Source organism: Capra hircus, chromosome 10, assembly GCF_001704415.2.
Source record: "Capra hircus breed San Clemente chromosome 10, ASM170441v1, whole genome shotgun sequence".
Classification (NCBI taxonomy): domain Eukaryota; kingdom Metazoa; phylum Chordata; class Mammalia; order Artiodactyla; family Bovidae; genus Capra; species Capra hircus.
Genome location: NC_030817.1, coordinates 97,968,281 through 97,991,210, shown reverse-complemented (window position 1 = coordinate 97,991,210; position 22,930 = coordinate 97,968,281). Strand labels below are relative to the sequence as shown.

The window sequence follows — 22,930 nt, the reverse complement described above, 5'->3', positions numbered from 1 at the left end:
TCTTTCTGGCTTACTTCACTCTGTATAATTGGCTCCAGTTTCATCCATCTCATCAGAACTGATTCAAATGAATTCTTTTTAACGGCTGAGTAATAGATTTATTTTCTTGTGATGTCCCTAAGTTCAGTAATCTTTTTTTTTTTTCTTGTCAGCTCAAATCTGTTGAGCCCCTCTAGTGAATTCTTCATTTCAGTTATTGTACTCTTCATCTCCAGAATTTCCATTTTATTCTTTTAAGTAAGTTATATCTCTTTATTGGCATTTGCTGTTTGATGAGTCATTCCCATCATACCTCCTTTAGCCATTCTTTAATTATGATACAGCACTGGGCTTGTGAACCATGCTTGTCAACAGAGTTTTTTGAAATAGTGAGACAGGAATGATCACTTTCCTCTAAATAACATGGTTGTGTATATGAAACCTAGAACTGCTACAGCTGTTTTACCTACCACAAGGCAAATTAGTTTGACCAATATATATGGAAGAGAACAATGGCATGAAAACACCTGAGGAAAGTTGCTGGAACAGTGAGGAAGTTTTAAGCTCTGAAACAAACAGAACCGGCGTATTCCGTAATTGTGATATTTTCAGTTATAAGAACCAAGAAATACCCAGAAGAACTGAGAGCCAGTCCTGCTAGGTCCCTGCAGGACTGCAGACAAGTTCCTCCAAGCCACAGGGCAAGGAGCTTGAGCCTCTTTCTTCTCCCTTATTATGTAAAAAAGACAAAATGGACTCTGTCAGTGAGAATAAGTAGTCTTCACTGGCCTTCAGTTTTTACTGTGAATGTTGCCAAAAATGAGAAATGCCAAGGGTGCCAGCAAAGTCAGCAGAAGACTGTATCTGAAGAGACAAGGATCTGTATTTTTTAATATTTTTTAATTGGGCACCTTGGACCTGCGTACGTACAGCACTGCGGTTTTATCCAGTCTTGTATCAGAGCCTCATGAATTATTCTGTTGATCAAATGAAGTTAACAAAATGACAGTAGTTGAGAATCTCAGAATCCCAATCAAGCCAGGGAGGACATGTCCATGAGGTCATTCAAAGACAGTGAATGGTAATAACCAGCTACTGCTCCTTGACTTTTAGTGGGGTGCCAGCCAGTATGAGCAGATAGAGTCAATAGGTTATCCTTCTCCTCTGCAGGAAAGGCTGCAAGGGTGTTAAACAGACTCACCAGACAGAAGACTGTACTTGAGGGTTACCTTTTTCCTGCTACTCAGTAGCTGCATGACCTGGGGTAGCCCAGGTACCCCATTTCAGGATTATCCTTACCTGTAAAGCAGGAGTGATCATAAGAACTGCCCTGCCCTGGGGTAAGGGTGCTTGAGAGATGAAAATAAAATAACACATGAGAAACTGCTTTATAAACTAGAATGTGCTATTCAATAAGTCTTTTTTTATGACTTCGTAGCTCGAATATGTGTTTCTAGCTGCCCAGGTACATCTGTTTATATAATCCATAGATGATTTTTAAGAGACTTATCACAGGAAATAATTTCAACCTGTTCGCCTATTTATTTATGTAACATCATTCAATTATACTGGCAAAACTAGTATAGCTTCTATCTTTTTTTTTTCTTTGCTGCACAACTGAGACTTTTATAGATATGGTAATTAGCTGAGACATGGTAGGAAGCAAGGATGAGGGTAAAACAAATTCGGAAATGTTAAGATGTTAATGAATAAGTCCTAACAGTATAATTAATCCCTGAATAATAGTGGTATTACTAAAAATTAACAAGACTGTCATCAATAAGCTCACTCAAATCTTGATACTTTCTATTAATAATATGGGAGCATAAAGAATATAATACACAAAGATATTTTACTGTTTTCTTCAAATGCACATTTCTTATGAATTGAGAACAATATGTGGTTTAAAAATAAGTGTTTTTTAATGAAATGTATCAGTAAACAAAGAATTGTTGTTGTGCTGAGAGAACAACTCTGATATTTTCCCAAGTCCCCATTTGTATCAAATGCTAAGCAAACTAAGTTCAAAGAGGCTGTGGCTTGTTGCAACTTCTGCAGTTGGCACCATCAAATAATTTACTTACCTGGGCAAAGACAAAGAAAAATCTCAGAAAAACACTTATTTTGTAAGTCGAAGAATCTCTCAGAGCACTCAGTGTGGCAAACAGATGCCCTGGTGCCTGCATCAGCTGTTCTGACAGCCTTTTCAAATAGACCAGAAACATCGAAATTCAAGAGTCCTGCTTTTTATAAGAAACAGAGATAGCATAGACTAGTAATTCCTGTGAAAAAGAGAATTAAAAAAAAAAAAAGAAAACTGTTGGCATAATATAAATCTGCATAAAGTAAAGGATTAAGTGCAAACGACCTGAAGCTTTTTTCCAAGCCCCCGTGGTCTGGGAAAATCATCCTTCTAAGACCGTTATTAGGTGTTTGTGGAGTGCTTTGGGAGTATTCAAGCTCACCAGCTTGAAATATGACAAATAAGAAAAAGCAATCTTTCTAACCCATAAGGTTAAACAAAAAGTAATTTTTATAAGAACATGATGCTAGAAGATAAAGGGCATTTAAATGATAGGATTTGAAATGTATTTTGTGGATGAGTATGACCTCTGGTGTTAAACTAGAGAAATTTCCAGCACTTACGTATCTTAATGACAGAAAGAGAAGCAAATGCAACTTTCTAAGAGCTTATTATTGGAGTTTGCAAGCCCTTGTATTGTGACCTTGCTTCCAACCTCTTTTTATTTCCTCCCTCTCTCTTTCCCTCCTCACTCTCACAAATAAAATGAGTATTTACTAAGTGTGAAGTACTGTCCATGGAAAGAATATTATCTTTGTTGTTCCAACTACTTCACATGGTACATCTATAATCCCAATTAGGGAGAAAAATAGCAAAATGATGGTACACTATATGAAAAGTTTACATACAAGCTTGAAATCGGTTTGCTAATTTACAAAGAAAAGAGGCTGATGAAAAGAACTCCTTAAGTGCGCTTCTGTCATAACCCAATAGTGTAAAATGTCCTAAACAATAATGTTATGAGGATTCAGACTAACACAGAAACTTACTGTGAGATCTTGTCATTTTCATCATCAAACTAATAGCAGATGATCAAACTCTCCAAATGCAGGCGTTTATTATCAAGAACATTTTTGGAGTGTGTGTGATAGATGATTCCTTGAAACAGAAAGATGATGAGTATCTGACCAATTCTTACCTTCGTCTCTCTCCAATCACAGTAGGTTTCATATTATTTCATGAGCTTCTGCAGGTGCTGGCTAAGAGGAAGCACTGGTCATTTGAGTTTTGTTATTCTTACGGTTCCTCATGTTATATGCCAAATCTCCATTTCTTTCTTACCTTGTGCATCCTTTCCTCCCAACCCTCCTTGAATGTTAACAGTCTTTGTTTCCACATGATTAAAGGGACTGCACCTAATCTTGTACTAGAGAAAGTATGGCAACATTTATTTCCTTGTTATTTTGTTTGTAGAACTTATTTGAAGCTTTGAATTTGCTATATGAGAAAGTCAGTTTGACAACAAAAGATGCAGATATTGCTTTTTTGGGGGGCAGTCATTTTAATAACATTTTAATAACTCTTGAACCTTATATCTAAATCTATAACAGTTTAGTGTGGTAACAATTATTATATTTGGAGAGGGTATTGATGTAGTCTTTCATTTAAATTTACAAAAGGCTAATGAGAGTATTAAATCACCATGATAAATATATTTGATGTATTTAGATTTGGAAGGATGAATCAAACGTTTTCACTTAATCAGCGCTGTGTACAACTAGAAGGAGGTCATATAATTCATTACAAAGTGAAAATAAATGTATTATGAATTTTGTGCTTGAGTTGAATTTTACTTCACACCAGAAGGTGAAAAAATTTTAATTTGGAAGCTTTTGTTGTAATTTCAAATTACTCGTTAGAATTGTTTTTAAAAGTCATGTTCACCACACAATTCATGCAGATCTACTCAGATCTACCCCAAAATTATATGAACTTAATAATTGTAAATGTGTTATTGAATTGCCAAAAATCATAATAGAATATAAAAATAAAATGCTGTCTCCAGCTTTTAGCCCTTCAAATTCTATTCTTGACCAAGACTACTGAGAAATGCACATTCTCTGGGACTAAAAGCAACCCTCTCCTTTTTTTTTTTCCTCCTGGATTTGTTTGCTTGCTATACACAAAAAAATTTAAAATTGTTTAACTCATGTCCAAATCCTAAAATGAATTATTCACTCCATAGCATTGAAACACATACACTGTCTTAGGAGCAGGTACCTTGTAAGCAACTTTAGGGCAGCTGCCGAGTAGAATATCAAGAAACTGGATCCAGCTGAGAATTTCAATTACCTAATGAAGGTGATCGGCTTTCACTTTAATTTCTTGGTCAGTCTAACTCTTTATAACGTCCATCATAAAAATAATGCTTTAAAATTACAATTTAAAAAGTAAATATTCAACTGGCCAGTGTATTTCATTCCATTTTCTGGAAATGGGGATCTCAATTTACAAAGAAATACAAACGACAAACACGTAAGATGGAGCAGTAACAAAGAACCCTTGAAAGGTTCCCTTGCCTCTTTGTGATAGTGCAATATATCGCCTAAAAGGAAGACACATCACAGGAAATTTATGAGACACAAAACGTAATTTTTATTGGTTTATTAGCAAATAAATATTATATCTAACTCGAGCAAAACTCCAGTACTGTCCTCAAGCAACTATTATGCAGCCCGAGTTCTCATTATTAATAATTTCCCAGCCAGCGAAATTGACTGACGGTGTGAATCAGCCCGCGCCAGGCCCCTCTCCATCCGCCGCTGCAGTCAGGCACAGAAGATGCTCGGTGTTTGCGCATCAGTGATCCGCCTTTGCTTTGTGTCTGTGCTGCAGGTGGGGAGGAGGAAGAGGAACAGAAGACGCGCTGGTGGTGGCTGGCGGTGGCTGAGCATCCCCCAAGACCCTCAAGCAAGCGTCCTCTCCAAGGCAGGAAAAGCCCACGGACCTACCCACTGGGGTGGCCAGAGGGCCTGAGCGCGTAACCCAGGACCCGGCGGCCGGGGGCGCCAGCCCCTCATGTTCCGCAGAAGGCGCAAATGTGAGCGGCGGTAGCTGGGAAAGCCCTCCACCCCCGCCAGGGGGACCCGGGAAGCCCAATCCAGCTCCTCGCGAGGACGGAGGGGATCCCCTCCTCCGGCCCCGCCCCCATCCTCCCCGGCCCAGGCGCCAAGGCGGTTAACCCTTGCTGCGCCGCAGCGCACTAGGGCGAGAGCACCGCGCAGCCTATCCCGAGTACCAGGCGCCGAAGCCCAGCGGCCGGGGAAGATTAGGGCTCAAGGGCCGCTTGGATCCCGCCGCGGCCAACCTGGGGCTCAGGCGCCGGAGTTCGCACCAAGCCCTGCTGCACTGGCTCAGCTAGCCATCAAACCTTTTCTCTCCAAAGTGGGTGTCCCCTCAGTTATTTGGCGGGTAGCTGGCAGCCCACTCTCAGCAGGACAATCAGGGAGACGTAAGCGTGGGGCGAGGGGGCTGTTGTTCCGCAGCTCTTAAGAGGCGTGCATGCGGGTGAAAGAGTGGCCCTGGGTTCCGCACCGTTCCCTCGCCTGATGCCCTGGCTGGGGTGGCCCAACGTGCTGCAGTGCCCGGGCAAGTGATCGAGACTGCACGTCCGGCAACAGTTAGGGGGGCAGTGGAGCGGGAAGGAGGGACGTCCCTACCTTTTCCCCCCTCACTGCAAACCCGCTGCACTCCCCAGCCCTCTTGGGGCTCAAGGGTGGTCCCCTATCATCAGCAAGTGGAACCCTCGCCCTGCCCCTGTCCTAGCCTGAGCACCCTAGGGTTTTCATCCTGCAGATTCCCCCCCTCCCCATCTCTCTCTCACACACACATGCTCCCCTAAACCTCGCGCCGCAAACTCAGTCTCGGTCCCCGCAGGTGATGTCATGCCCATTGTTTTGGTGCGCCCGACCAATCGGACTCGGCGCCTGGATTCTACCGGAGCCGGCATGGGCCCTTCCTCGCACCAGCAGCAGGAGTCTCCGCTCCCGACCATAACGCATTGCGCAGGGTGCACCACCGCCTGGTCTCCCTGCAGCTTTAACAGCCCTGACATGGAAACCCCATTGCAGTTCCAGCGCGGCTTCTTCTCGGAGCAGCCGCCGCCGCCGTCGCGCTCCTCGCACCTGCATTGCCAGCAGCAGCAGCAGAGCCAGGACAAGCCGTGCGCGCCCTTCGCGCCCCTCCCGCACCCTCACCACCACCCGCACCTCGCGCACCAGCAGCCGGGCAGCGGCGGCAGCAGCCCATGCCTCCGGTGCAACAGCTGCGCCTCCTCCGGTGCCCCGGGGGCGGGGGCGGGGGATAACCTGTCCCTGCTGCTCCGTACCTCCTCGCCCGGCGGCGGCGCCTTCCGGACCCGCACTTCCTCGCCGCTGTCGGGCTCGTCGTGCTGCTGCTGCTGCTCGTCGCGCCGGGGCAGCCAGCTCAATGTGAGCGAGCTGACGCCGTCCAGCCATGCCAGTGCGCTCCGGCAGCAGTACGCGCAACCGCCAGCGTCCGCCTCCCAGTACCACCAGTGCCACAGCCTGCAGCCCGCCGCCAGCCCCACGGGCAGCCTCGGCAGCCTGGGCTCTGGGCCCCCGCTCTCGCACTACCACCACCACCCGCACCCGGCGCACCACCAGCACCACCAGCCCCAGGCGCGCCGCGAGAGCAACCCCTTCACCGAAATAGCCATGAGCAGCTGTAGGTACAACGGGGGCGTCATGCGGCCGCTCAGCAACTTGAGCGCGTCCCGCCGGAACCTGCACGAGATGGACTCCGAGGCGCAGCCCCTACAGCCCCCGGTGTCTGTTGGAGGAGGTGGCGGCGCGTCCTCCCCGTCTGCTGCCGCGGCCGCCGCCGCTTCGTCCTCAGCCCCGGAGATCGTGGTATCCAAGCCGGAGCACAACAACTCCAATAACCTGGCGCTCTACGGAGCCGGCGGCGGCGGCAGCACTGGAGGAGGCGGTGGCGGCGGCGGCGGCAGCGGGCATGGCAGCAGCAGTGGCACCAAGTCCAGCAAAAAGAAGAACCAGAACATTGGCTACAAGCTGGGCCACCGGCGCGCCCTGTTCGAGAAGCGCAAGCGGCTCAGTGACTATGCGCTCATCTTTGGCATGTTCGGCATCGTGGTTATGGTCATCGAGACCGAGCTGTCGTGGGGCGCCTACGACAAGGTAGGTGCTCGAGCCCTTTGCCCACCGTTCCCGGGCCGTAGAGCCGGACGCCTGGTGGTTGCGGTGGTCGCTGGCGGGACTCTCTGCCTGCGAGTCCCTGACGATCGGAGATGTCCGCCGCGAGGGCGAGTGCCACTCCGACTCGCACCCTTAACCCTAGTCTGGAGAGGAAGCTTTTCCGCGCGCAGCCAAAGTTCTGGGAGTGAATGCCCTGCCAGTTGGGTATTTTAAAGAAGTGATTTCAGGACTCCGTGGGGGAAAGCATGCTTTATTTCTCTCCTGAGGCGCACGATTTAGAAGGTCTCTTTCAAGCCCAAAGGCTTAAACTCAAAGATAACTTCCTCATGGATTTCATTTCGAGAGCCACAAGCTGCACTTGGGTCCGTGGAGTTGTGGCCCCGCTGCTGCTTGGCCTTCCCTGATCTCCTCACTTTCCTGACAAATCACAGAGCCAAAACAGGTGCCCCTACCTCCATCCTCCCCCTGGGAGCTCAGATCCAATTGCTGGGGATTGGCCGACCCCCACCCCCACCCCGGGCTTAAAAGTGCTTCTTTTAAAAAAAGTGCTTCTGTCTTTGTTGCAGGCGTCGCTGTATTCCTTAGCTCTGAAATGCCTTATCAGTCTCTCCACGATCATCCTGCTCGGTCTGATCATCGTGTACCACGCCAGGGAAATACAGGTAACTTACGCTCTGCTGTTTATGAATGACCCCAACCTGGGAAAGTGCAAGGCAGCAGATGCTTTTCCAAGCTCTCCTGTCCTTACCTGAGGTTACAGAAGACACATGCGTGTTCTTCCCTTAGCACCTGACCTGTTCTTGCAAGAAGTTGAAAGCAAAACAAACAGTGCACCATGTAAACATGCAGTAGTTCCCAGGATGTATTTGTTAAACCTCAGATTCCCCACCGCTCTTCTTTAGGTAGGTCCACTTCTCCATGACTGTCATTGCATTTGCTTTCCTTAAGGCCAGTTAAGCACTAGCCTTAATCTGTAGGGTAGATGAGTATTCTCCTTTAATACACATTAACAAGATGGATGGGCCATTAGGGAAGATTGTACCTGTCTGTATCACCTTCCGTACTAACTGTAGCTTAAAAAAGAACAGAGTCCTGGGATACACCTTGCTCATGTGTATTAATAAGGCAAGAGGAGAAGTCTAACCTTTTCTATATCTTACTCTAACATTAGAGAAAGAAGAAAGAATCTGTTGAGAATTTAGAATACTAATTCTGTATATCTGGTAGTTTGGTAGATTTTTAGGTACGTTTATCATTTAAAATGTCACTTAAGAGCAAAGGCCACTGCCCTTGTGAGTGGACTTCTTAGGAAAATGTTTGTCTAAATGCAGCCAGGAACTCTGTCGTTAGATATGACCAATAACTGGCAATTTCAGAATATTTGATCTAAAATTCGTGGGTTACCTTTTGGATTTTTACTTTGCTGTAGCTTTCAGTCAATAACATATTAAAGTGAGTGAGTAAAATAACTAGAGTTTTCAAAAATTTAGGGCTACCGATAAGCAGTAGCAGAGAGCAGCAGAAAGCATGATGAGTGGGTGCTAGGAGGACAGGGCAGTCAGGCTCTGCACTGTCCAGCTGTGGGATCTGGCAAGATTGGGATTTTCCAGTTTATGACTTACACTAATATGTACTTTCTGTTTTTTTTGATTAGCTGTTATTTATTTGGCCAAACTATTCAACTCTTGAATTTAGGGTGCTTTCCTTTAGGAGTTGCCATTAAATTTAAATTATATTTAGTTAATTATAAGTTAAATTAAATTTAAGTTAGTAATTCACAAAAGCAGCAGAAGCAACCAATTTTAACTACTACCCAGGCAAAATAAAGGTACACTTGATCCCACATGAGGATGGAAAAATTACATAAGCATGCTTTCAAATTTGCAAAGACTTGAAAAGTGTGAGGTTGAAGGATTGAGAATAGAGAAGGAGAATTAGAAGGAGCAAGAATATCTAGAGGTAAGTAATAAGACTGCACTGGCAAAAGAAGGCAAGCACATTTGAACTCTAAAATTTGAATAATTTACACAGGTCCATCTTTAATTCAACACTAGTGATCATGGGCTTTTGAGATTCTTTGAATATTTTAAAGTAATACTAAAATGTAACTTAAACATAAGAGTATCTTTTCATTTTGACTCGAAGGAAAATGCTTAAGGCTGGGGAACAAACTGGGTCTAATGGCCGTTTGACTTGGTTTACCAGATGAGCAACCTGTAATCAGAAGAGGTGACCTGCTCGCCCGATCCCACAGCTAGGCAGTGCAGAGCCTGACTGCCCTGTCCTCCCAGCACCCACCCATCATGCTTTCTGCTGCTCTCTGCTACTGCTTATCAGTAGCCCTGAAACATGACATGTCTGTCTGTGGTTCCTCTCTAAATCCAAAAGTTTGACATTTGAATTGGGTTAAACTTAAAAGATTTTTCTAAAATCTTCGTAGGTATTTATGAAAGTCAAGTAACTTAAATTTTTTTTTTTTTTTTAAGACTAGTGCAGTTTTACTTAATCTATGCTGGAAAGAGACCTAGCTGTTTTTTTGTTTTTTTTTTTTTTAAATTTTTTTAGTTAGATATCAGCTTTCAGATTATTCCTGTTCCTTCTGAAAAACACATAGCTGAACAGACACTCATGGTGAAGAACATCTGATGGTATTAATATCAAGAACAAACTGTCTTCCTGAAAGCACTCATTTTTTAAGAATTATTGGGAAATTATTTTGAAATAACTTATAAGAGTTTGAGAGCTCCAAACACTGGCTGGATGTTAATCAGGTGTTATAAAAAATTTTTGATCATATTTGATAACACTGTTGAAACTTGAAGTAATACAAATTGAAAAAACCCATATTTTTAAAGATCATTTTACACTTGAAAGAATTCTACTCCTGGCTAATTTTGAGGATAATTTCTGTTATACAAATACATAGATATATTGATTAGAGTATGTATATAGCACAGGTGTTAAAAATGAAGACATGAATGCTGCACCTAAGAGTTATAAGCACAGTGACCGTTTTTACTGTTGCGGCAGCATAAACATCACAAAAAGTTAGATTTTTTAAAATTGGTGATGCATGGTTTCTACCAAACCAGTCACACTTGAGATAATTTCCAATTAGATGCTCGGGTGATATCATTTAGTTGTTTTGGATGTAGCTATTACTGTTTAATCTTGAGAGATTTTTTTTCCTCCAGCTAAAGTTACAAATTTTATCTGAGCTGTATTTTTTTTAAATACATAAAATGGAAAAGGACCAAATAAATATGGAGACCCTGAGCTAAAAATCAAGAACCACAAAAGCGTGTTCTATTTCAACCAGAGAGTAGAGTCAGTGATTGCTTCTGAAATACTTCACTCTGAAACACAGTGAAGTCAAGTGCACAGGCTAATGTATCCATGTGTGGAAAGTGATGAAGTGTACCCTTTTTAACTTACTGATGACATTGGTATAGATGTACTTCTTTCATAAGTTTTAACCAAATAGGTACTTCTCAGTTTATTATTAAGAATTCCAAGTATATTAATTAGCTTTGAGTTAACTCACTGTAGGGGTCATGCCATCATTCAAAGCTTGTTCTTGGACATAGCATTCAGTCTTACATGACACTTTGTCTTTTTGTTAGCACAGCAGTTTGTTGATTGGGTAGTGAGAGCTAGCTAGTATGGGTTTTTGGTACATGGTAGGATTTCTCACTGCATTCACAAAAAATCAGTGTTATAGCCAATGTTCTCTGTCTGGCTGTCCACAGAACTTCTTTTGCAAAGCTTGGGTAGGCCCTGACATTTCCATGAAGAACCTTGGAAAGCAAGTCAGTGTGACCTTTTATAAAATGTTTATCCACAGTCTGTCAAAATTAGATGGTTCAGGTGAGTCATGGATGGAAGTGGTTGAATTAAAATAGTGTGATAGGGAGGCTTTGTAAGGACTTAGCTCAGTACATTTCAGCTTTGTTGTCATTTTTCAGTACCACAGACAGCTCAATGCACCAGGCTATAGCTTGCTCATTTCACTAATTACTTTTACACCCCAGCCCGCAAACAAAAATGAAGTCATTCTTTGGGAGTGGGTGGGTCAGAATGCTTATATAAAATCAGGTTTAGTGGGGCACATTTTCATCCAAGTAGATGTTAGATGTTCTCAAATAGATATTTGGCTTTCCTATATTCAGCAGCAAAATTTAAAAATTATGAATTGATATGTAAAATAAATTTTAGCAAATGCCTTTTGTTGCAGTCTTCTGACAAAAAGTACTATGGGGATTGTTTTATACACTTTGGAAAGGTCACTTGATACTAAATAAGTAGCTTCCTCATCTCAAGTACAAGATCAAATAATAGGGAAAACAGAGGCATGATTTCCTGTGACTTTTCTTTTTCTTGCCCTTCTTCCATAGGTTTGGAATTATTTATTTGATGGAATAAGAACAAAACAATGCTCAAATAATTCTTTAAGATCTTTAATATCAAATAAGTTGAATGTAGATTCCACTTTATCTTTTCAACTTTAGTGTAGTTGAGTTTCTCTAGTGAAAGGAATTTTAGTTCAAAGAACTATTTAGTATTTTTGAGACAGGCAAATACAAGAGCGGGAAGAAAGCATTTTGGACGATCTTTCTGGTTCTTATGAGATGTGGCAGAATGGAGTGTACTATACTTTAAAGTTGAAAACAGTTTTGTTTCCCTGATTTTGTTTTGGTAATAGATAATAAAGAGGGCTAGAGGAAACACTGATTTTTCTTTGGTATCTTTTGCAATAGAGTAACTATGCATTCTTCTTCAAGTTAGCTTTTCAGAGATGGATGCTATAGATCTAAAACTGGGAGAGCAAGAATTAAAATTTCTTTATCCTCGTGCATGTAGGCCACACAAAGGAGAAAGGAGTGACTGAGAACAGGAACTTTAACAACCTCTGAAGGCTCCTGGACTGGTTGAGGAGGGATGGTTAAGTCCCCACTGAGTAGACCATAGCTCCCCTGTGGAGGGGGCGAGGGAAGATGCTTGCTTTCGTATTCCTGCAGATGCTTCCAGACCATACAGAAAATACTGCATATAGTTGCTATTCTTATGAAAAAAATAATAGTAAACAAATATACATAGTAAAAATAACTGGTACAGAAGAGCTTAAAATAAATATTATAGTCACATTCTTAGTCCTGTTTTTCATAAACGACCACTTTTAAATTTCTCATGCATTTCTCCAGAATTTTAAAAAATGAATATTTAATTGTGTTGAGAGACACGCATAGGGCTTCCTTTGGTGCTGCTGCTGCTAAGTCACGTCAGTCGCGTCCGACTCTGTGCGACCCCGTAGGTGGAAGCCCAACAGGCTCCTCTGTCCCTGGGATTCTCCAGGCAAGAACACTGGAGTGTAAAGAACCCACCTGCCAATACAGGAGACTCGGGTTTGATCCCAGGGTCAGAAGGATCCCGTGGAGAAGGAAATGGCAATCTACTCCAGTATTCTTGCATGGACAGAGGAGCCTGGCAGGCTACAAGTCCATGGGGTTGTCAAAGAGTTGGACACCACTTAGCAACTCAGCACCAACAGAGACACACATGCTCTGCTTTCATTGCTGGTATATTTTAGTTTTCTTCATCAGCACGTGGAGGCCTGTCTCATCCTTTTTCCGCTGTTTATTACCCCATTGTATGGATGCACTGTGCCTTACTGACAGGCCCTTGGCGTTTCCTAGGCTTTTGCTATTATAAGCCATAGTAAAACATACATGCTTATTTTAATCTGCTAATTAGAGAATGCACATATGATAAATATCCAGCAGAGAGATTGTTGAATAGAAGGGAGTTTGTATTGTAAATGGAAAGGTACTGCCCACCAATCCTTTAGAAAGATCTTCAGAGTTTTCATTCTCTGCTTCCCCACACATTATTTCCCCACAACAGTGTTTACATCGAATGTTGTAAAAAGGAATTTTAAATAACTTTGGCTTTGCAAAGTTTGCTGTTTTCTTGAAAAATATTTTTTGTGAAAAATTCCTTAAGGACAAAGCTCATGGTCTCATAGGGTTATTTGCAACATTTTGCAGTGTCTAGTGGTACATTATTGAATCTGCTGACAAACTGGCCAATCCTGTAAAGTTACCATCAGAAGCAAATATTTGCCAAATTTTGTTTTTTTTTAACTTAAACTTTGGAGATGAAAGAAGGTGAAAGGGTAGAAGGAATGGTCTTCAAGTTGTCCTTAGATCTCTCCCATATCTACAAGGTAGAGAAACATTAACTCTTTGTAAGACTGAAAGGCCGTGGGGTGGGTACCTTACTTATATTGCTTTGTGGTGTGGTGGGCAGCTCCATGACCTCTGTCTATACTGCCATCAGCTTCTGCCTCAGTTGTAATGAGACTCTTGAGTCCCTTTGACTTCACGTATACCCTGTAGTAACGAAATCACTCAGGACTAATTTCCTCCACCTGCCTGTGTAAAGATCTCTGCATTATTAATGGGTGTGACACTAAATAAAGCAATCCTGCTGTGTTTACAGAGCAGCATCACAAATGAATGAAGACTGGAACTTTAGGTTTACCGCAAGTGGATTCGCTTGCTCTGCCAAGTCGTTTCTGGGCCATGTTTTTGCTCAGCTCGGTAAGAGGGCCACTGTGGGCTGTCATCATCCCAAACCACGTCTTGGCAGGGTGGACGGAGGAAGCTGGCACTGATTTAACCTCAGGGAGTTACTTTTGGTCAGGGTATAAAGTGGTTTCGTGAGGCTATTTCAGAGAGAATTTCTGCTCATTGGAAAATAATATGATGTTTGCTACTTGGGGAGTATGTTTTTAACCCTAAACTCCTTTAGAATTCTCTTTTTAGAACTGGAAAGACCTGAAATGTTATCTGGCCCAGGATCCCAGCCGGCATGCCATCTCAGATAGAAGTAGCCACCCCATTTCTGCCCAAAGCCCCTCACCATGGTGGTCAGTTTGTCTGTACAGGCTGGCCCGTTGCCAGACAGCTCTTACCTTTAGGAAGGTTTTCCTTATGTTGGGGTGAAGTCTTCCCATATTCAACATTTAATAGTTTTTGAGCTCTGCTAATACAGCGAGGAATAAGACAGTCAGGTTCCTTCTCTCCTGGAAGTGACATTCCATGCAGGCGGGCTAAGGAGAGAGACAAAACTTAAGGAAGAGCATCCTTAGAAGTTGTGATAAGTTGTGTCATAAAGTCCCCATAAAAGGGACTGTGGTAGAAAATCATTAGGGGCAGACGGCTGTCATCAGACTGGGTGATTATGGGAGTATTCTCCAAGGAATTGACTTTTAAACCAAGATATAAAGGAAAGGAAGTTATCAGTTACTGGCAGAGCCTGGAGGAAAAACCTTTTCAAAGGGATTTCTTGCACTTACCCAACTGAGAGCAAATCAGTGTAGTCCCAGCAAGGGGACAGTGGTACCGGGTGGTGTGAGGGTTGTTATACTGAAGGGTCCTGAGCCCATACTAAGACTTTGTGATACCTTCTTCAAAGTGCTTGAGACCATCATCGAAGCAAAGACGAGTCACAATCCAGCTTACTGTTTAAGCAGATGTTTTGTTTGGTGGCGTGTGGCGGGGAAGCTCTGAGGAGATTGGTCTGGAGACTATTAGACTTGGCAACTCACATTGTAGAGATGATGCTCACTTGGCTTGGTTAACAGCAGTGGAAATGAGGGGAAGTGGCTGGTTTGAGACCCAAGTTGGAGGAAGAATGTACTTCTTAGTGACTGTCTATGACAGGTGAGGGCAAGGGATGATGCAAAGATGATCCCCAGGGATCTGGTTGGAGCATCTGAGTGTGTGATGCTGAAGGCGGAGGACTCACACTGAAGGGTAGGATGTGGAGTCAGGGTTGCTTCTGATGGAAGTGCTTCTGATTATACAAGAGAATCTTAAATTCAGAGGAAAAGTATGGACTAGAAAATTAAGTTAGCAAGTAATCAGCATAGAGGCTATTTAAACCCATAGGGATAGATAAAATCACTGAGAGAAAATAGATGAGAGAAGAAGGTGGAGAGTGGACCACCCTCTGACATCTAGAGGTCGTGTGAAGGAGGAACTAAAGAAAAGGAATAAGAATGACTTGTCCTTGAGGTGGAGATGGGAATGTTGGAAGGTGGGCACGGTGCTGTGTCCTGAATGCTGTGAAGTCTGTTAATGTCGGGTAGAGAGGAGCCTTTTGGATTCGATGAGTGGAAGTCATCGCTGACCTTGATGAACAATTTCAGCAGAACAGTAGAAACAGACACCAGACTGCAGTTTCCAGTATAACAGGATAAGTCAGTCCCCTGCAAAGAATGACAGAACAAGCATTTCAACGTTGGTTAGGTCCTTTTAAACGCCTATTTAAACAGTAGCAGCTCCTTTGAATATTCCTGATCACACTTAGGATGCCCCTGATCCTATCCTTCTGGACTTTGACTCTGTTTTGTTGAATTCCCTCTTTGAATAAGAAGGTCAGAAAGGTATTCAGTACTTTCAGGTGACATCTGCCAGTGAACTTGTTACCTCTGTTTGTCAAAAATGCTTCATTGTACTGACTGTTATTTCCTCTAAAATGGTCTTTGCTTCACACAAACTGTTGCCAAGTACGCTTGTAAAATTGTTACTGAATTGAATGTATGGCTTTACATTTATTGACTCTCTTAAATAGCATCTTGGTTTCAGATGAGTGTTTCAGCCTGTCAGAATTCTTGGAATTATAATTGTGATGTTTGTTTGACACACACTTTATTTGGGTATGGAAAATGCTGTGTATGGACTGGTTATGGTATTGGCAAAACTCAAATCAGTGCTAAATTCTGTTCCAGAAACATGGTCAGTATCAGTGGCTGTTACGCCGTTTGCCCACACTCACCTCTGTTCCTAGCTTCTCACTAGCGGAGACTTTGAACCTGAGAAACGCATGCGCAAGGCATGAGTGAGCCGCAGTCCGAGCTGAGAAGTAGGACCTTCTCTGCAGTTCACCATCTGCTCATCCATGGTATTTGGTTCAGCCTTTCATGTCATAACAACTCTGTGGGCCCTGACTATAGGGCAGCTGACGTTTCTCAACAAGAATGTCATGAGGACTGTCAGATTCTGTGCTGAAATCCATGTATTTTGTGCTCATGATCAGCCAATCTATTCACGATATCCAAGAAGGAAACAAGACTCATGGGCTTGTCATTTTAAGAGTGAAAATAGATTAGGCTTTATGAGAAAATGCCTTTTCTCTTAAAAATTTATATTTTCTCTCCAGATGATAAAATTAATAAATATTTATGTTAGAAAATCTATAAAACATGGATAATATGAAAACAATGCTAGTTTAATCTCACTACCCAGAGACAAGTATTATGATAGAATGTGTTTATATGAAGTACATGGACCTGATATTTGCTATATATCAGTATAAAGAAATTTAATGTTCTTTTCATGTAATTTTCTATTCATATGCCATTGACCATTCCAGTGTTTTTTGCATCATATGGTATATTCAGTTTAATCCTTTCCCTTATTTTTGGACACTTAAGAAAAATTAGAAAGAAAAATTTTAAAGGACCTATTTAAAATATTTATATAATAAATACTTTGCAGATGAGTTTATATAAGGATGTCTAATGATTTCCTAAGGATAAATTTCCAAGGCAGCAATTACTTAAAGGATATTATTTAAGACAATTGAGAATTTGTCAAATTATCCTCCCAAAAGTTTATATCAGTTTGTTGATTCTGAAAGTACTTGCAAACCACTTCATTAAATAGCTGATATAATTGTTTCTGGAGTGTCTGTGTTCACTTCACTGGTTCATATTTTGAGTACTGTCCTACTTTGTGAATCTAGAAATGTGCCTCCCTGGAGTCTCTTATAGCTTCTTATTTCTCCTTGATTTTGGCTTCTAAATCTTGGCTAACCAGGTTTGTCAAAGGGTAGTTGTGCTTGATAGTAAGAGTTTGTATAGAAATGATGCAAAAGCAGTATTGGAAGATAACTTTGTCCACAGATGTTCCCAATCTTTGTTATTCTAGGAAGCTGTGAAAACCATAATTTCTGAAATTGTTCTCTGCAAGCTTCCCTGCTGAGCAAAGCATCAGACTCTCCTTTGAGCTGTTTACTGTGTTTTGCAGCATTGTCCTGTGGCTTTGTGCACTGACTCCACAGCCAGCATGCCTGGGCTCGCACCCAGCTCTACCGCTGATTAGCAGTGACCTTGGGCATGCTCCGTGGCCTCTCTGCACTTCGCTGTCCTTGTCTGTGAAATGGGGACTGTGGAGTATTTCTCTCATCGAGTTGTTTGAGAGTTGAGTGTGCCTGTGTGTGTAACTGTACACGTGTATATGTGTCACTTAGAGCGCTGCCTGCTGTGTGCTGAAGGCTGTTTAGGTGTCGCTGCTGGTTGCTGTTAGCTGCTTTGGGGTGTTGGGGCGGAAGGGGAGGCATTGGAGCACAGCCTCCATGGGCTTTGGGAAACAGTGGTGATATTTTTTCTTCTTTTACAAGTCTTACAGGAGGGAACAGGGAAAAAAAAAAGGTGTGCATCCAAAACAGTGTTCAGTAGTTTATTAACACTTAAACTCGAATAGCTGTGCGTGTGTTCTTTTTTTAACAAAAGCTTTGCTCTCCATTAAGGACAGCCAATATTTTTTTAAACTGAGTTAGTTCAGATTCTCCCTGTGGGCAGGTTGGCCACCTGAGGAAGTTAAGTGTACATTACTGATCAGGTTTCAGATCAGTAAACTAGTGTTAGAGTACTATGATGTTAGGTTCACCATTTTTACAAAAATAGCTGTTTTGCCGGTAAACCTACCGTAGGTTTGGCTTCTCGCTGGAAGCAAGGTTCTTTGTGAGCTATGTTAACTTCTTCAGGAACCCAGGTCACAGCTTGATGGCATCTCCATCTAATTAGGACCCTGGTGACTTAAAGAGTTAAGTACAGCACCCTGAAAAGTAAGCAAAGGGAATAATTTGTAATGGAAAATTCTGATAGGAAATCCCTGCTGAAAGGATAAGAGGCAATAAACAACCAAAGGCATATGTAGAAAGGATTGTAATTGAGAGCATTTCTGTCTATATTCATTTGAAAGTTTATGATATATTTAAATCTTTTTCCTGGATTAGGTTTATCTCTGTTAAATTTTGTCTAGCATGCCACCACCCTCAACCATCGTGCTTGGAATACATTGGTTGGAAAGAATTGAGAAGAATTTTGTGTGTCAATATGACAAATAATATCTCAAAATACTTGTTCAGTGATTGGGTGTACTTTTATCAGATGGCTTATATCTCCTCTTCTGTTTCATTTCCAGTGACCATTATTTGCGTCTGTATTATGCCTGTCTCTCTTTGTGAACAATGAGTTAGTAATGTGTGTAGTATAGTGTTGGGTGAGTTTTCTTCTTTGCTTTTTGAGTTTATGAAACACATGGGAATTTAGACATTATATACCTTAAACTGAACTGTGTCGAGGAATTGTAACAGCCCGTGTTTTACATCTGTAACTTGCCACGTGCTTGCTTGACTGTCTGAGCATTGTTACCTAGTTATGTATTTATCCATAGTGGTTATCCAGAAGGTATTAAGATGAGGTTTTTACAAAATAATCTGACTGTTGAAATGTGGGTGTACAGCCCTTACTGGTTTTATCCACTGAGGTAGGCTTCTATCCAAAAATTTTGGTCTTCCAAGGAGATTGTATGTAATATTTATATATTGGTTTTGACTCTAACATACTGAGTTTGGGGAGGAGGCATTAAGCAGTGTAGTGTGGTTGTCATGGTCTTGAGTACTTTTCTGAGGACAGTGTCTGCTGTCAAGAAGGTTAAAAATACACAGTGCTAATCCTTAAACTGCTTAAAGTTTTGATGAGTGGTCAAGGGAAATTATATCCTAGTACTAGATTTATTTTTAAGGTCACAGATTACTTAAAATATTGAAAAACAATAATTGGGCTGAATATTTATTGAAATTGGATACATATAAAATGATACAAAAGTGATGGCTGTGAGATTTATAATAGTTACCTCATGTGTTTTCCAAGGTATATCTAGTGCTTCTAGTCATATACTTGAGCAAAGTTGTTGACTGAACACTTAATTTCATTTATTTGGATTTAACTATGAAATTTTAAGATGAAGGTCTTGGCTTCTAGGAACTTGCTTTAGGTCAGTTTTCATATTGGTAAATCCCCTGACATTTGGAAAAAGTTTTTTATATCAAAGAGCATGAATTGCTATCTGTCCTTTGAAGCGAAAATAGCTTAAGATACATTTATTTAGTTAAGTGTGTGATTCACTTAAAGCTTCAGCTTGCAGCTTAAACTTGTGGGTAATGTAAATTTTGATGTTATTGTTGAAAATTATTTTGAAAAGAATTTTACTTCTTTCCCACTAGTATCTTAGTCAAGCATCTTCACTCTTTGTTCTCATTTGTCTGTGTCAAAGAGGATACTTAATGAAAATGCATTGGGCAGACTCAAAAATTAAGTAATAGTGATATAAAGAGAAATCTCTAATTCGCCTGTGATGGAGGGAGGCAATAGTACTGTATTAAGGCTGAAAACTATTTTTCAAAATATCCTTGATTTGGAATTCATTAGCTCTTGTAGGTTTTTTAAAATATCATTTTTTTTAAGTTTAATCTTCTGTATTCTTGTTTTTTTTTTTTCTTTCAGTGTATCTGCTTTACAGAATTGTTTTTTGTCCTTTTTGACAACGTACCTACTTTTCAGTTACTACGTTTGGGCTGTGTTCTGCCTCCTGCATCAGAGTGTGTCCCTTGGGTGCTCCGTACATTGGCGATGCAGACCCAGCCCCCTTGCTTCACGTTCACTGCCTCGCTTAGTCTGAGACTGTGTACACAGATTGCTTCTGTGGCAGCTATTCTGAAATGGTGAATCCATCAAGTGTGTCTTATTGCAGTTTTATACAACTGGCCACAGAGGGATGTGTGTTTAGGACTTTGTCCCTCATGCCCGTATCAGAACATCTCGGGCAAAGACCACGGAGCACATTCAGTGGCCAGCATTTTCTCTGCAGCGTTTGCCCAGAAACAAGAGGCCTTCTCTGCACTGTTGTACATGGGCACTTCACCATGGTGAGATGATTGACGTGGTGGAGGGTGGGATGAAGGCTCGTCTTCGAGATCTGAACTGTGGCATATTGCCATAGGGGAACCAGATTCAACAGAGATGAACAGGATCAGCTCGGGTGGCTGGTGGGGCGGAGGTGACGAGCTCAGCTGCCCTGTACTGCGTGTTCTACCTGCACTCCCAGGCTGAAGATGAACCGCTGTTAATTGGCTTTCTTTTCCTTTCTCCTCTGTTGGTATGCTGATGACCTGTATAGTTATAATGGGATCAAAAAAATTGATGACTTTCACCCTTTTTACTTAAACACAGTGAGGAAAATGACAAAAAAGCTACAAATCTGGTCCTCTTTACCAAGAAGATAAGAACAGGGGAGTATCCAAATCATCTCATTGACTTTGCTTTAAATTTGCCCGTTGAATCCTTCCTTTGAGGAGCAGCCCTGCGTACCCAGCAGTCTCTGAGGTCCCTGCTGGGTGTGTTTACATAAGCACCCCTCTCAGCTCCTCCAGCCTTGTTTGCACTGGGGACTATTCCGGGGGAACACATGCTGTGTTCTGAGATTTCCAGCCACATCGGGATTCCCTAGCTGACTCTGAACCTGCAGGCTGGGTTGAGAATGCGTGCTGCTCTCCGTACCCTTGGGTGCATCACTGTTGTTGGAGGGAGGCGACGGAGACATAGATAGAATATTTTCCAGTCATGGAAAATGCATACATCATATCGGACGCTTGTGCTTATGTTTATGCTGAGTGCTAAAGCTTTGTGTAGTGTAGACAAGCCAGTGCCTAGACATGACCCAGCTGTCTGGCAGGGCCAGGCACTGTCCAGCAGAGGCTGGGGGCAACAGAAGGCATGCCCTTCCCCCCAGAGGACAGTGGAGGTAAGGAGGGGCTGTGTTGGCCCCGTTTATCTGGACAGCCACGTGGGCCTCTGAGAAGCAGCCCCCGGGTGGTGGTCACCCCTGGCTTTGGGTCCGGACAGATTGGAGTCAGAACTCAGATTGGAGTCAGAACTCAGCCTCACCCTGGGTGACCATGAGAAGGAAATCTGACCCCTGGCAGACTCACTTCTGTATTTGTAAAATGGAGATGAGAATTACTCCTATCTCACTAGACTGTTTTGATGATTCAGTGAGACAGTGTTTAAGAAAAACCTAGTGTAATACGACACATTCGGTAAATGTTAACCCTTTTTCTACTGCTCTTCCATCATTGCTATTATTAAGCAAATATCATAGACTGAGCAGGGGAGCAGAACCTAGAGTCTTGGAGGTTCTCAATGTAGGAAGGGGATTAGATAATAATGGATAATATTTCAAGGAAGTTAAACAAGTTCTGATAAGAGGGTGATTGGGCAGAGAAGGCAGGGGCAGGGGGTTGGCAAACTGGAGCCCATGGGCCAAATTTGGCCTCGTGGGTAAATCCAGCCTGCCTGTTTGTATAAAGAAAGTTGCATTGGCACACGTTTGTTTGCATGCCATATACCGCTGCTTCTGCACTACAGCTTGCGCTACCAGCAGAGCTGAGTACGAGCAGACCATTTGGCTGCAAAGCCAAAAATATTTACTTTACAGGAGAAAGTTTGCTGACCATTGAGTTAGCGCCCAGGCTGGTCAACAGAGGCAGAGAGAAACATACACAGGTGTGTTTCTCTCTGCCTCTGCCTCAGAGCTTGCTTTACTCCTTGCTCCAGTTTTAGCCTTCTTTTAAAGAATTGTTTATTTGCAATTTTTGTTGGAATATAGTTGCTTTAGTTGTGTTAGTTTCTACTGTACAGCAAAACGAATCACCTATGCATATTATACATCTGCTCCTTTCTGGATTTCCTTCGCTTTTAGGTTATCACAGAGCACTGAGTAGATTTTCCTGTGCTATACAGTAGGCTCTAATCAATGGTCTGTTTTATATATAATAGTGTATATATGCCATTCTCAACCTCCCGATTCATCCCACCTCCCCCCTTCCCCCCTCGCTGTCCACACAGTTTTTCTCTGTTTGTGTCTCTATTTCTGCTTTGCCAATAGGCCCATCAGCACCATTTTTTCTAGATTCCACATATATGGATTAATATGCAGTATTGTGTCTTTCTAACGCACTCCACTCAGTGTGATAGTGTCTAGATGAGCTGAGGTTCAGGTAGTGCAGCTCGCACCTGGGAAATGCAGATTTCTGCAGAGGTGAGGTCCCCGCTGTGATCCAAGCCCTTGGATCCTGCCTGTAGGATCTACACTCTGGGGTGGAGGGGAATGGCCTGGGGGAATTAGAGTTATGTCATCTTAGCTGAATAGAATGGTTGTGGGAGGAACTACTTTCGTGGGGAGCATTAGCTTCGCAACTCAGAGTCCTTTCTGGTGACCACTGATGAGACACTGGGTGTGTCTGACCCTTAAAGTGAAGTTGCTCAGTCGTGTCCGACTCTTTGTGACCCCCGTGGACTGTGTAGCCTGCCAGGTTCCTCCGTCCATGGGATTTTTCCAGGCAAGAATACTGGAGTGGGTTGCCATTTCCTTCTCCAGGGGAATTGTCCCAACCCAAGGATCGAACCCAGGTCTCCCACATTCCTGGCAGACCTCAGTGCCCTGTAAATTAGTCTCTGCAAAGCCAGGTGTGGGGTGGTTTACATTTTCATCATCCTGTT

General features: G+C 42.6%; 1 protein-coding gene across 1 annotated transcript in view; it reads left to right on the top strand.

Moving 5' to 3' along the window:
* Nucleotides 1-22,930, top strand: part of KCNN2 (potassium calcium-activated channel subfamily N member 2) — a 529,203-nt gene that overhangs the window by 353,101 nt on the left and 153,172 nt on the right. Inside the window, exons 3-5 of the mRNA XM_018053733.1 lie at nucleotides 4,898-5,102; nucleotides 5,939-7,221; nucleotides 7,806-7,901. Of these exons, the coding sequence (XP_017909222.1) occupies nucleotides 5,081-5,102; nucleotides 5,939-7,221; nucleotides 7,806-7,901 (1,401 nt within the window). The 5' untranslated portion in view covers nucleotides 4,898-5,080. The remainder of the gene's footprint in view (nucleotides 1-4,897; nucleotides 5,103-5,938; nucleotides 7,222-7,805; nucleotides 7,902-22,930) is intronic.